Genomic DNA, 13,064 nt, shown 5'->3' with positions numbered 1-13,064 from the left:
AGGGCTCAGCAGACTACCACTATCAGAGAGACGCGATCTGGGGGGTACTGGAGTGCGCCCCCTGAGCGGTCCAGGCAACGGAAGTGCACCTTGAGAAGACCAATGGCTCTCTCCACCACAGCCCTTGTGGTACTGTGGCTCCTATTGTACCACTGCTCAGCTTCTGTACTTGGATGGCGGAGAGGCGTCATGAGCCACCTTCATAGGGGATGGCCCTTGTCACCCAGCAGCCATCCATCGAGCCAAGCCAGAGCACTGAAGAGCTCCAGCCCCTGGGAGTGTCTGAGGATGTAGGCATCGTGGGAGCTGCCTGGGTACCTTGCACAGAATTGTAAAACCTGCATTCTGTGATCACACACTATCTGCATGTTCATGGAGTGGAAGTCCTTCCTGTTGACGAAGGCACCGGGCTCACCTGCTGGCACCTTGATGGCCACATGTGTACAGTCTATAGCACCCTGGATGCAGGGGAAGCCAGCAATGGCTGCGAAGCCTCTGGCTCGCTGTGTCTGACTTGCCTGGTTGCAGCGGAAGTGCATGAAGGTGGATACCCGTCTGAACAGAACGTCTGTAACCTGCTTGACATAAGTGTGGACAGCTGACCTCAAAGATCACGCACCGAGCCCTGGAAGGAGCCAGAGGCATAGAAGTGGAGAGCAGCTGCGACCTACAGAGCCGCTGGCATGGGGTATCCACCCACACAGTTAGGGGAGATCTCAGGGCCAATCATCTGACAGATATAGTTGACTGTCTCCCTTGAGAGTCGGAACCTCCTTCAGCACTGTACCTCAGTCATATTGAGGTACCTGCTTCGCCGCCTGTATACCCTGGCAGCAGAGTAGTGGCGACTTCTGCAGCCCCTTCCACCTTGGACAACCTCTTGGCCTTGCGCCCCTTGTGCCTGCGCCTGGCCTCCCAAAGGTGGCTCTCCTGGAGGCTGATTCTCCTGTCCTGGCCTACTCCTTATTCTATCCCTCCCTTCCTCCTCAGGGTAGCTGCCTCCATTGGTGAGGTCAGAACCCATAGGCCCAGGCTAAATGGAGACCTCCAGAAAGCTGCAGGCCCGAGAAAGATTACTGTCTCCAGACTGGTTTCAAATTACACAAAAACCTCTTGGACATCGATGAGAACTACTAACAATCACAAAGGCAAGTTTTAAACACTTTCATCAATTATAACTTCATGTAAAACATGAACAACCCCTCTGAGTCCTCATATCCCGTCATTGAATGAGTTTTCTTAAAAAATCTCCTACCTGCCTGCCCGTTGGGCCCATGCGCCGACCTGAAGTTCGCACGGGCCCTCAAAATCCTGGATAATTGGCAAGTTAAGGGCCTTAATGAGCCCTTCGATTAATGGCGGGCGAGCATCCCGCTGCTGAGCGCGCCCGGCGTTCGAAATATCGCAATGCTGTCCACTGATATCGGCACGCTCGCGTGACGTCAGCACGCGACATTTTAAGCACAGACGTGTGGGCTCCGCCACCCGCACATCAGCCGGAAAATTCTGCCCACGGTGTCTATGCTATTTTTCTTGGATTTTCCTGGTTTTTCTGCCCAAGTTATGGCAGAACAGCAAGAGAATCTCTGTCCAAATTTACCCACTTAAGTTTTATTTAAAAGCAAATTAGGAAGTATGGAGGCGATTCATTTGTTTTTAAAATGAGGCCATTATGAATGAAGGGCACTTTTTAAATTAGATTATTAGTGCTATTGAAAATCATTATTCTTAATTTAATTTTCTGTGTTTTTTTAGGGTTCCAACATAACTGATTCATGCACTGAAATGCTGATGCAAGGGATTTTGCTGAAAATTTCAGCTGGGAACATCCAGGAACGAGTTTTCTTCCTCTTTGATAACTTACTGGTATACTGCAAAAAGAAGCATAGGTGGGTGTTGTAGCTTCTGTATTTATGATTTGGAAATACATTCAAGTGCATTATGCTTCACATTGGGGTACATAATTTAAGAATGGCTGTTCTGTGTGAGTAAGATTTGCAAGTCCTTGATTGGGTTACCAGCTGAAATGGTTCACTGTAGTGGAATACCTTGCTGGAAGTGACTCAAAGTCAGTTCGAAAAGCTGGGGCTGGAGCAGGTAATAGGGGTTGGGGTGTGGGTGAGGGAGAACGGGTTGACAGTGACTGTGGAATCAGGGGAGCAGTCCTGTTTCTACTGGTTTTACAGAAAGGGTTTGAAATCTATGTTTAGGCTGAGGCGGCCACTTCAGTATCCCAAGGGGGGCAGGGCCAATGTCTGCTCTGGTCATCACCATCAAATTTATGTGAACTTTAAAAACTATTATGGATTCTCCTTTCGCCAGTGGTTTTGATGGGGCATTTTGTATTCTGACAACACGTATGCATTTTAAAAAACTCTTCAGTTCTTTCCCTTCATTTTTATTTGGTAAAGGTGTTAAATTTTTATCCACTAATTATGAACTCACTGATCAGTAACCTCTCTATTTACCTTATCAAAATTCCTTATAACTTTGAACAGCTCTGTTAGATTGACTCCCTTTGATAGAAGGAGTCATGGTTTCTCTAATTACTTGTTACAACCAAAGCATCATTTTAGTTGCTTTGAAATCCTTTGTAACGTAGACCTTTCAAAGTTAGATACAGGCATATTTCCTGAAATGCATCATCTTCCTGTTTAGTTTGAAGTTTTGCTCATCTTGCCTCACATGTTGATTCTTTACGGCCTCATGTTAAATCTGTCACCGGAAAATAAAAATAGTACAATTTTCTCATCAGCCCAAATAAGAACTTAAACACAGTTGTTTGAAATATGGATCAGCAGAGCAGCTAAAGCTTCAATGTCAGCCAATCACACAACTAATTTAATTTTCTCAGTGTTGCTTCTCAGTTTTTTTCTGATCCAACTGAGTATATGCCATTTATAACAATGTGAACAAATTATATTTCATATAAGTTACTCATATTTTACCTTTGTGCTATTGTTACTTTCTCACATAATTACTTTACCATCTCTTTCTAGAGGCCTATGTGTGTATGTACATGGGTCTCCTTAAATTCAATTTTCTTTGATTGTGGCTTGTTTCTACCTCAGACTTTGTCCTTTATCATCTTTGACGGGTATGAACCATTGTTCAGTATCTCTCACCTCTTGGTCAGAAGGTTGTAAGTTCAATTCCCACTCCAGAGACTCAAACACAAGATCTAGGCTGACAATCCAGAGCAATACTGAGAGAGTGTAGTCGTGAGGGAGTGCTGCACTGTAGGAAGTGCCATCTTTTGGATGAGACATTAAATGGAGACCTGTCTGCTCGCTAAGGTGGACATAAAAGATCACATTGCACTATTTGATGAAGTCATAGCCCATTCATATCATTGGTGTCATGTCATTATTTTAACTCTGGAAATCGAAGGCCTGCATGGCACCAAGACCATTAGTGGAAGCAACTGAGTGACCATAAGAAGCCAAGCAAGGTTTCCTTTAAATTTCTGTGAGGATTCCTTGTAGATTAGGAGGAGCAAGAGTACTCCTCCAGTTCCTGCATGGAATCTTTAGACGTCCGTAGCCCTAGCTTTCTCTCTCCCTCCCAGCACCAACACCTGTTTGGTATCTCCTTCCTCCACCCTGTCCTTACTGTATGCCGGGAATCGGTCCTTTGGGTCCCACTGATGTCCATTTAGTGTTGCTGTCATTTCTGTCACCTTATAGTAGGAGACAGTTTAGTGCTATCATTAAGAAGCCCAAGTGTTAAAATTTCCTGGGCCTTACGCTTTGGGGGCTGGATAGTCGGCAGCCACTTCCTAGGTTGAAATCATGATTTTAGTCATTGGTGCTCACTTTTCAAGTCCAATTTCTGTGTTTGACAAGTTTTGTATAATTCTCTTCAGGTAGGTTTTGTTTGCAATTGTGTATGTGTAATATATAATCATTTACTGTTTTTGCTTTTATTTGAACTGGTACAAATAATGTTTATTTAACATTGTCTTATCATCCATCAACTAATTGCTCACAAATAATTGAAGTGATCAGCTGACTGAAATATACCTATCATATTTGGTGTGAATCCATCCTGAACAGTTGTACTCAACTGGAAAGAACAGGAAATAAATGTAAAACTCAGTTTATTAAAGTTCAGTTTTATTTAAAGCTAACCGGTTTTAGTTCCCCACCTCTGAAAGTTTCATCATTTTCCACTAGTGCCAAACAGCTTGCCATTTATTTACTGCACTTTTAAGATTTGTTCCAGTGAGAAATTGGTCACACAGGAAGCATTAGAGACAATATTGTAAATACCCAGTTAAATTGTTGATCCTCTCAAAGCCATTGTGAAACCACAGTGGGAAATTGGAGAAAGCATCTTGCTATTTTTAAAAATATTTTAATGTTTGCCTTTGTATCGAGGAGATTTGTGGAGGTTGGGCATGGCTGCTGCTCTTCTAAGTCGAGTAAAATAACTTTAGCCTTAGCTAAAAAAAAACTTTCAGTGTCCCAGTATGGGATTTTCATTTCACATATTAGCCATCCTGTGTCTAAATGAAATTGCAAAGTCATTTCTGACTAATGGACAATTTTGTGATATACTCCTGGTGACTGGGACTTTGAGAGAGTTTGCATTATCCAAATTTACTTAGGATCTGTAATAACCATCAGACAAAGTCAATTTTTATCCTATTTGCCTGTGTTAGATTCAGACTAAAGTTCCATTAGTGAAAGGACAGCGTGCTAACCTACTGTAACTACTATCTTCCATTTATAACATCATAATCTCCAAAAACACCAGTTCAAACTAAATACTGTTCCTATATATGAATGATATCTTATTAAGTAACAAATTAAGATGCTGTGCTCATGATGGCTCACATGGAAAGGAAAACTCCATAAATTCTTTTGATAATATGATTGGAATACACTCAGTAAAAAGTAAAGGTTTCTAACCTAAATGAAAAAATGACGATGTTACTTCATTTTCAGGCGATTAAAGAATACCTCACACCCTAAGAAAGTGGCTGATGGACACCGATACCTTTTTCGTGGTAGAATAAATACAGAGATCATGGAAGTGGAAAATGTGGATGATGGAACAGGTATTTATTTTTTGAATTGACCAAACTGATGTTAACAAGTTCTTATTTATGTGATGGCCTCAAAATGTTCCCATGTATAAAGAATATGACTCATTTGGGAATATCAACAATCAAATGAAATAATTTACTTCTGCACATAATAAATATATTAATTTCAAATATTCATTCAATAATGATGAATTGCTGATTCAACAGTTTATATGGGTTTGAATATTGAGCAGTATTTAGCATCTTGGTTAATCGCAAATGAACTGCAACATTCTTCATGATTTTGTTTTGATCAATAGAAGGCCTGGAGTTGTAATGTAACATTCTACTAGCTGGAGAACACTTAGGCAACTGTGAGACAGGGCTTTACAGAAATCATGGCAGACCACTGTCAATACGTAAATAAATTAGCAGTGTTGTTAGAAATGCATCTTAGCAGTAGCATGCATATTGAAGAACATGAGCAGTAAGTTGACTCTCATGTCAGTGTCATTTCTGTGCCACCATTGATCCCCATAAGTGATTAGAGCTGACAACTGTGAAAGAAAATGAGCCCTTTTTTTCTCCAAATAACAGAAATATAAAGGTGATCCCATTGGTTGACCGTGGCTAAAAATTAACTTGTAGAAGCTGCGAATATCAAAAATTCTGGCTATTTTTGGCACCACTTCATTTCCATAAACATCCAAGAAACATTTACAATTTCTCCTTGTAGGTTTCACAATCCAAAGTAAGTAAATGTCTGTACTTCTTTAAACACTGATGTCCTGGCACAAGATAAACAACATTTTACATGGGTGGGATAAATGTACATCACATTTACATGGAGCTGCCTCAGGGAGATTAAGTAGGCAAAAAAATTTTGTAATAAATAGTTAAAAATTGTTTAAACATGTCCCCTCATTTGACAGTGTCGCATGAGCTGAGACATGTTTGTCAAGTGGACCAAATTAATTAATTTTATGGAGCCTTCAGGAAACCTCATCTCGCTGTGGATGAGGTTTCCTGGAAAACACGAAGGCCGCTTGGGCTCTTCGCCTGCCCGCCAACCTTAAGGTTGGATGGGCAGCAGTGTTAATAAGCTTGATTACCTTTTTAATGGCCTTAATAGGCTGTTGACGGTTCGGCGGGCGTGTGCCCGCTGAATGAAAGATCTAAATGACGCGGGATGACATCTGGATGCACGCTCAGCGTCATCTCGCGTCATTTTGCGCATTGGCATGTCGGGCCTGCCCCCGCACGTCGACAGCAATATTCTGGCCTTCGTTATTCTTTCTTGGAGACAGTGGGGGAGACAAGTATTTCCCTACTTTGATGCACAGCAACGTTCACTGGATATTTAGCGTATTGGAGCTGGCAGGTAGTCAAGATGCTTTCTTAATTGTGCCACGGCTTACTGTTAACACAATAATTAAGAAATCCCCCATTGACCCCATAAGCTTTTGTGGGTCAGTAGCAGAAGTGGGAATATCCTGGCAACTATGCAACAATGAGCCACCCAGGGGATTTTCAGTCTTAGGTTTTCTTGCACTGACCCATTTTTAGGAATTCATAAAGCTTGCAGCCAAAAGGAGACCCCAATGCATGGGGGACCCCGAGTTTGCCAGTAAATGGTGTAGTTTGTAGTTACAATATACAGTTCCTTTGGTGAGCTAATTGGATTGGAAAGTTGCAAATGTCACTCCATGTTTTAGGATGGATGGGAGAGAGAATCCAGTTAACTATAGACTGGTCAGTCTGAAGGCAGTTGTGGAGAAGTTACTAGAATATGTCATTAGGGACAAAGTGCTTGAAAACTTAGGCAAATATGAACTGATCAAAGCAGAACCAAGGGGCAGAATTTTTGGCTCGGTGAGCGGGCCCCGCCCCCGCTCGCCAAGGCATAAAATGATGCATGGTGACGTCGAGCGTGCGTCCTGATGTCACCGTGCGTCATTTAAATTTTCAGTTTGGCGGGCCCACAGCTGAGTCGCCCGGCAAACTGTCAAAAGTCTATTAAGGCCATTTAAATATCAATTAAACTAATAAACTGAGCTGCCCGTCCAACCTTAAGCATTTTTCATGGAACCTCATCCACGGGAGGGATGAGGTTTCATGAACGTTTTTAAAGTGTTTTAGAAGTTTTTAATAAAATTAATGGACATGTCCCAGCTCATGTGACAGTTTCACATGAGGGGACATGTCCTTAAAATTGTTTTTTTTACCTTTAATCAATGTTTTATAAGTGAAAGTAATCTCCTTGAGGCACCTCTGTGCCCCGACTCAAGCAACCACACCCCCTCCCCCCCGCCAGCCCGCACAGGGGGCGCTTAGCGCTTCCGGGTGTGCGTCATGCTGGGTGGGCCTTAATTGGTAAAATGGTGGCGCCCAGCCAATGGAGGGCACTGATTGGCTACGCACCCGCCCCCACACAACCCCCCCCACCCCCCACACCTCCCCGAGGGGGAGAAAATTCTCCCCAAGGTGTATTTGTGAAGGGTAAGCTACCTTGGAGTAACTTAGTTTAATATTTTGAGGATGCCATTCATTTGGTGTAATTCAAATATCGTGTTCCAAATAATTTAATATGGTGCAATTAGTTTGACTGCCTCGAGTGTGAATTAGTAAAGTCAAATAATGAGAAAATAGATACATTAGTTACATTTTACTTTTTTATATTACTGTTGAACAGCATTATATCTTCTAATGCATAATAGAATAATCTATGCTATTCATGACTCGATCAGATTGATGCAGGTATTCATCTTTTCCATTGTTTTGCATTTATCCTATTATGCAATTCAAACAAATGGATTAAGACCTTTCAATTCCCTTTTTTAACACTGGTTAGTTTCAGTGTTAGTCAACTGACTTAGCATCTCTTGCAGCTTTACACATGGTCATGCTACACATTCTGGATGTTCAAAGAAGTAGGAGAAATATAATCACAATTTTTCAAAATGTTTGTGAAATTTTAAAAAATAGTACCTTTGGCGTGTTTCACACTATGACTAAGACCACTTATTACCACCACCATAACATTTTCCAACTTCACCCCTGCATCAGCTCATCTGCTTCTGAAACCCCCATTCATGTCTCTGCTACCTCTGGACCTGACTACTCCAGTGCGCTCCTCGCTGGCCTCCTGCATCTTGCTCCCTGCAAACTTGAGGTCATTGAAAACTCTGCTGCCGATGTTATTCACAATAAGTGCTTGTTGTGGAAGAACAAATCCAAACCTAGTCTTTTTCCACAAGTTGGTTTATTCATAAGACAGCTCTTCAGTGCAACAGACTTCCTAGTATCTCCGACCCCAGACTGTTCCAGCTGTATCTATTTATACTGTTTTGATGGGAGAACCAATGCCCATCTCCGTTTTAACTCGCAATTGTTTTCAACAATGTAATTGATATGCAACGCAATGACTGATACATTGAAAGCCATGCCCTTACTCACACCAGGTCCTGGTCACTCATTACTCCTGTCTCGCTGATCTAGCTTGGTTCCCTGTCAAGAAATGCATCAATTTTGAAATTCTCATCCTTATTTTCAAATCCCTTCATGGCCTTTCTCCTTCCTCCTCTGTAATTTCCTTCCATAGCCCTCCAATATATGCGCTTGTCAAATTCTGGCCTCTTGTGGATTCCTGATTTAAATTCCTCCACCACTGGTGTTCATGCCTTCTGCTGCCTAAGCCCTGAGCCTTAGAATTCCCCCCCGAAACCTCTCAGCCTCTCTTTCTTCCTTTTAAGATGCTCCTTAAAACCTACTTCTTTGATCAAGCTTTAAAATTAGGGATCGCCCTTTTAGAACAGAAATGAGGAGAAACATTTTCTCTCAGAGGGTAGTGTGACTTTGAACGCTATGCTTCAGAAGGCAGAGGAAGCGGGGTCATTGAATATCTTTAAGGTGGAGGTAGATAGATTCTTGTTAGGCAAGGGAATCAAGGGTTATCAGGATAGATGGGAATTTGGAATATGAATACACAAACACATCAGCCAGGTTCTTATTGAGCAGCGGAGCAGGCTTGAGGGTCCGAATAGCCTACTTCTGTTCCTATTCTGTATGTTTGTCTGTTTGTAAGCCTTTGGTTATCTGACCTTTTGTGACTCAATGTCTAAATTTGCTTCGTAATGCTTCTGTGAAATGCCTTGGGATGTTTTATTCCAATAAAGGTGTTATATAAATACAAGTTGTTGTTTTACAGTAGAATGCCGTGGTGTGTACAGTTAGTATTGTTTTCTCTTTTAGCGGATTATCACAGCAGCGGTCATACTGTGATCAATGGTTGGAAAATACACAATACTGCCAAAAATAAATGGTTTGTCTGCATGGCAAAGACATCAGAAGACAAACAGGAATGGTTGGAGGCCTTTCTGAAGGAACGAGAACGAAGAAAGAGTAAGATGTAAATTTTTTATACTTATTTGTGCATTTTGCTTATCTCAGCCAGGATTAATCAAGGAAAATGAAGCTGTATTATATTAGTTTTGACTTCCAGTTTCAAAATGTTAACATCATTTTATTGAAGGTATAGTGGCAGATAGATCTGAATGCTGGTTTTCAGTATAAGTTACAACATGTAGAAGAGTACTAACAGTATTCTATGCAAACCGGAATTCACCTACAAACAATATGCAGGACCTTGAACGTTGTAGCTTAAATGCATTCACATTAGCTTTAATGGGAAATATTACTGTGATTTCACAAATGCAGCCTATAGAGTTTAATTTTAAAAGTGTGCTACAGAGTTGGTGTAGTTTGTGACTGTGAATATTTCTGCTTACATCAGCCAGATGGCCATTGATTTATTTTTTCAAATAATAAAAATAGACAAGTATTTGTAAGAATAAAAATTGACTTAACTATTCTTATAAACTGATTATCATTATCAGTGGTCTGCCTAAGACAGGTTGGAACTCCCTTCTCCCTTCTCCAGACTAAGCTGTCTGTGATTGTTTCTATTTCTCCATAAAATCTCCTCATTCTTCAGGTTCAGAGGTATATTTTTCTCCCTCTTAGTTTTTATTCTTTCCACCTATCCTAGGACTTTTTCAACATCCTATGTCATCTTTGTTCTTATCTATCCACTTCACTTTCTCCATGCATCTCCAGATTCACATCTCAAAGCTCTCTAAAAGTCCAGCCTCCCCTTTCTTCAGCATTTATATTCCAGTGCCACACAGCACTACAAATCCTTAACTAATCTTTTGATTGATTCTCTATTCAGCCATCCAGTCAAAATCTTCTTCTTTACATTAAATGCAACTTTACCCATTGTTATCCTTATTTCCTTGACATACCTGCAATCTTTAGTTACTAAACGTCCCAGAAATTTCAGATTATATGTTTCAATAAGATCACTTCTCATTCTTCTAAATTCCAATGGGCATAGGCCCAACCTGCTCAACCTTTCCTCATATGACAACCCCTTCATCACAGGCATCAGTCAAGTGAACCTTCTTTGAACTGCTTCTAATGCAATTATATCCTTTCTTAAGTAAGGAGACAAAAACTGTACACAATGCAGTACTTGAGATATGGTTTTACCAAGGCTTTGAACAGCTGTAGCAACTGTACATATGGGAATTGACATGGTGGATGCTGAGAGGATGTTTGCCCTTGTTGGGAAGTTGAGAACTAGGGAACACAGTTTAAAAATAGGACATTTAGCACTGAGATGAGGAGAATTTTTTTTCTCAGAGGGTCATTAGTCTGTGGAATTCTCTTCCACAGAGAACAGTGGCGGATAGGTTATTGAATATTTTCAAAGCTGAGTTAAATAGACTTTTGATGGACAAGGGAGTCAAGGGCTATGGGGGGTGCAGACAGGTCGGTGGAGTCGAGGCCACCATCAGATCAACCATGATATAATAGAATGGTGGAGTAGGGCTGAATGGTGTGGTCCTGCTCCCAATTCTTGTGTTCTTGTGTTCAATGGTTAGTTTGGAAGGAGCTGCACAGAAGCTGTGGGAATAGACTCAGGGGAAAAAACAGTCTATGTTTGTCCAAAGCCAGCACATGGAGCTGAAGAGTCCACAGCCATGAGGTGAATTAAAGAAAATTAGACTATCGCCTAGCCAAAAACTAAAGGAAGAATCCCCATGTAATTTGTACCTCAAGGAATAGCTGGAATACAAAGGAGAATTTAAGTAAACTCTGGAGGGCTGTGACATATCTTTTGGGTTGGTCCCAGGAAAACTTAATGAGCCTTGAAAAGGAAAGTAAAAAATAGAACTGAGTTTATAGCCTAAGTCTTTATAAACTATAGTGTTAAGTTCGTGGTACTTGCTTTGATTAATTTCTCTAAATATACAGTAAAGTTTGTTTTTGTTCAAAAACGTGAAATTTTGTGGCGTAGTTCTGCATTGTTGTAATTTTGCAATAATTTGTACATAATCGTTGAAACACGTGGAATCAAACTGATAGTTGTCATGAAAGTATAATAATTTTCATTATATTTTTCTGGATTGTTATGAAGTAGGATTATGGGGGTAAGCAGTTGGGTCTGTCTGTGTTTGATTTAATTACATTTGAAGTCAAGTAGACTGCAAGCTTTAACTCATTAAAAGAAGCTAGGTGCTTGACATGCTAATGATTAAACATGGTTTCTGGTTTAGCATGTAAGGTGTGAAGGGAATTTGCATTTTTAGATATATGAAGGGAGATTTGGATTTCAAAGAGATTTTAGTCTGTTTACAACTAGCCAGATAAGCAAGGCTAAGGAATGTGTTTATTTTTCCCAAAGGTTACCGGCAATATTGGCAATATTTGTTATGATGAAGATACGGTTTCAAAGACATAAGAAGCAATAGAATTTACACATTAAAGGAGAGAAACATATATAAAAGAGAATGAGGCTATGTGTCAGGAGAAGGCCCTGTGAGATCTAACAGGCATGAAATAGCCTTAATGAAGCCTCCAGCATTTGTGCATAAGCCTACTGTCTACTGAAACTGACACTGGAGAAAATCCAGTTGGAATCCCATTATCCAGGGTATTGTGTTAATTTGCTGGATTTGTTTAAAATCTAAAATCTATTTTTGGACTGTTGCCTTAAAGGAAGTTTAACTAGGAGTCAGGTTAATTAGGAATTTTAGGAGTTGTTATAATAGTAATTTGTAGTCTTAAGTATGTGCTTGAAATCCTTTCTTTTGTTAATAAATACTTTAATTACATTTTTTAATCTCTAGAAGTCTTGGTGGACTTATTACTTCTGAATTCAGTGCACGCATCTCTTAATAAATACAAATTGCAAAACCGTTGTGACAGCACGACCAAGTTTCCCTCATGAATTTGGTCCGCCTGGCACATATCATCTGCCGTGTCATAGCATGGTACAAAGCTCATCACATTTATAAGCATTTATCTTTTATCCCAGAGATGATATGATTATTTTGATGAAATCATCTGGCCATTGCCATTTCAACTACACAAATTAATGTGTTTTTCTGTTGTCTCTTCATTTTTCATGAATTCTGCAAGAATCTCACCAAAGCTTGCAATCTTTTTATTCTCAGACTTACTTATTACAACTTCTACTTCACCCTCAAGAACTTCAGAGCTCATATAATCAACTTCCACCTCCTCTTCTTTTATTATTTCAATGTCAGTGGGCTTTTTGGCATGTGATTCTTCAACATATTCTTGACTTCTGTTCCTTCTTTCAATTGGGTCAGTTAATAGTTGTCCATCTTTATTTATCAAGGAAAGAACCAAGCATACTGTAGATCTGGTAAAGGGCAAAGAAATTATGGGTAACTAAATAAATGCTTGTTAAATTAGATGCATGAAGGAAATGGAAAAATATGAACAGTGAAGAGGGCAAAAGAACATACCAAGGATTGAACAAGGGGATCAAGAGAGAGACTGATGAGGCTGGTGAAATCTGTTGGAAGGGATCATGTAAGGAGTTGGAAGAGGTTGATAAGAGTTTCAGAGCTGATTTATGTTAAAGCAAGGATAATGGATGATTTAAATAATAGAGGTAACATAATCAAAAATAGAGTTGGACATGCATGAACAGTCATACGTC

The 13,064-nt window shown here is 40.3% G+C and overlaps 1 protein-coding gene across 3 annotated transcripts in view; it reads left to right on the top strand.

The window, feature by feature from the left end:
• prex2 (phosphatidylinositol-3,4,5-trisphosphate-dependent Rac exchange factor 2) overlaps window positions 1-13,064 on the top strand; it is a 675,068-nt gene that overhangs the window by 219,588 nt on the left and 442,416 nt on the right. For all 3 annotated transcript variants that reach the window (XM_078540383.1, XM_078540384.1, XM_078540381.1), the window contains exons 7-9: window positions 1,756-1,889; window positions 4,950-5,062; window positions 9,281-9,430. In XM_078540383.1, the coding sequence (XP_078396509.1) occupies window positions 1,756-1,889; window positions 4,950-5,062; window positions 9,281-9,430 (397 nt within the window). The remainder of the gene's footprint in view (window positions 1-1,755; window positions 1,890-4,949; window positions 5,063-9,280; window positions 9,431-13,064) is intronic.

The sequence above is a fragment of the Cetorhinus maximus genome, chromosome 4, assembly GCF_964194155.1.
Source record: "Cetorhinus maximus chromosome 4, sCetMax3.hap1.1, whole genome shotgun sequence".
Taxonomy (NCBI): Eukaryota; Metazoa; Chordata; class Chondrichthyes; order Lamniformes; family Cetorhinidae; genus Cetorhinus; species Cetorhinus maximus.
This window is presented reverse-complemented; position numbering and strand designations above follow the sequence as displayed.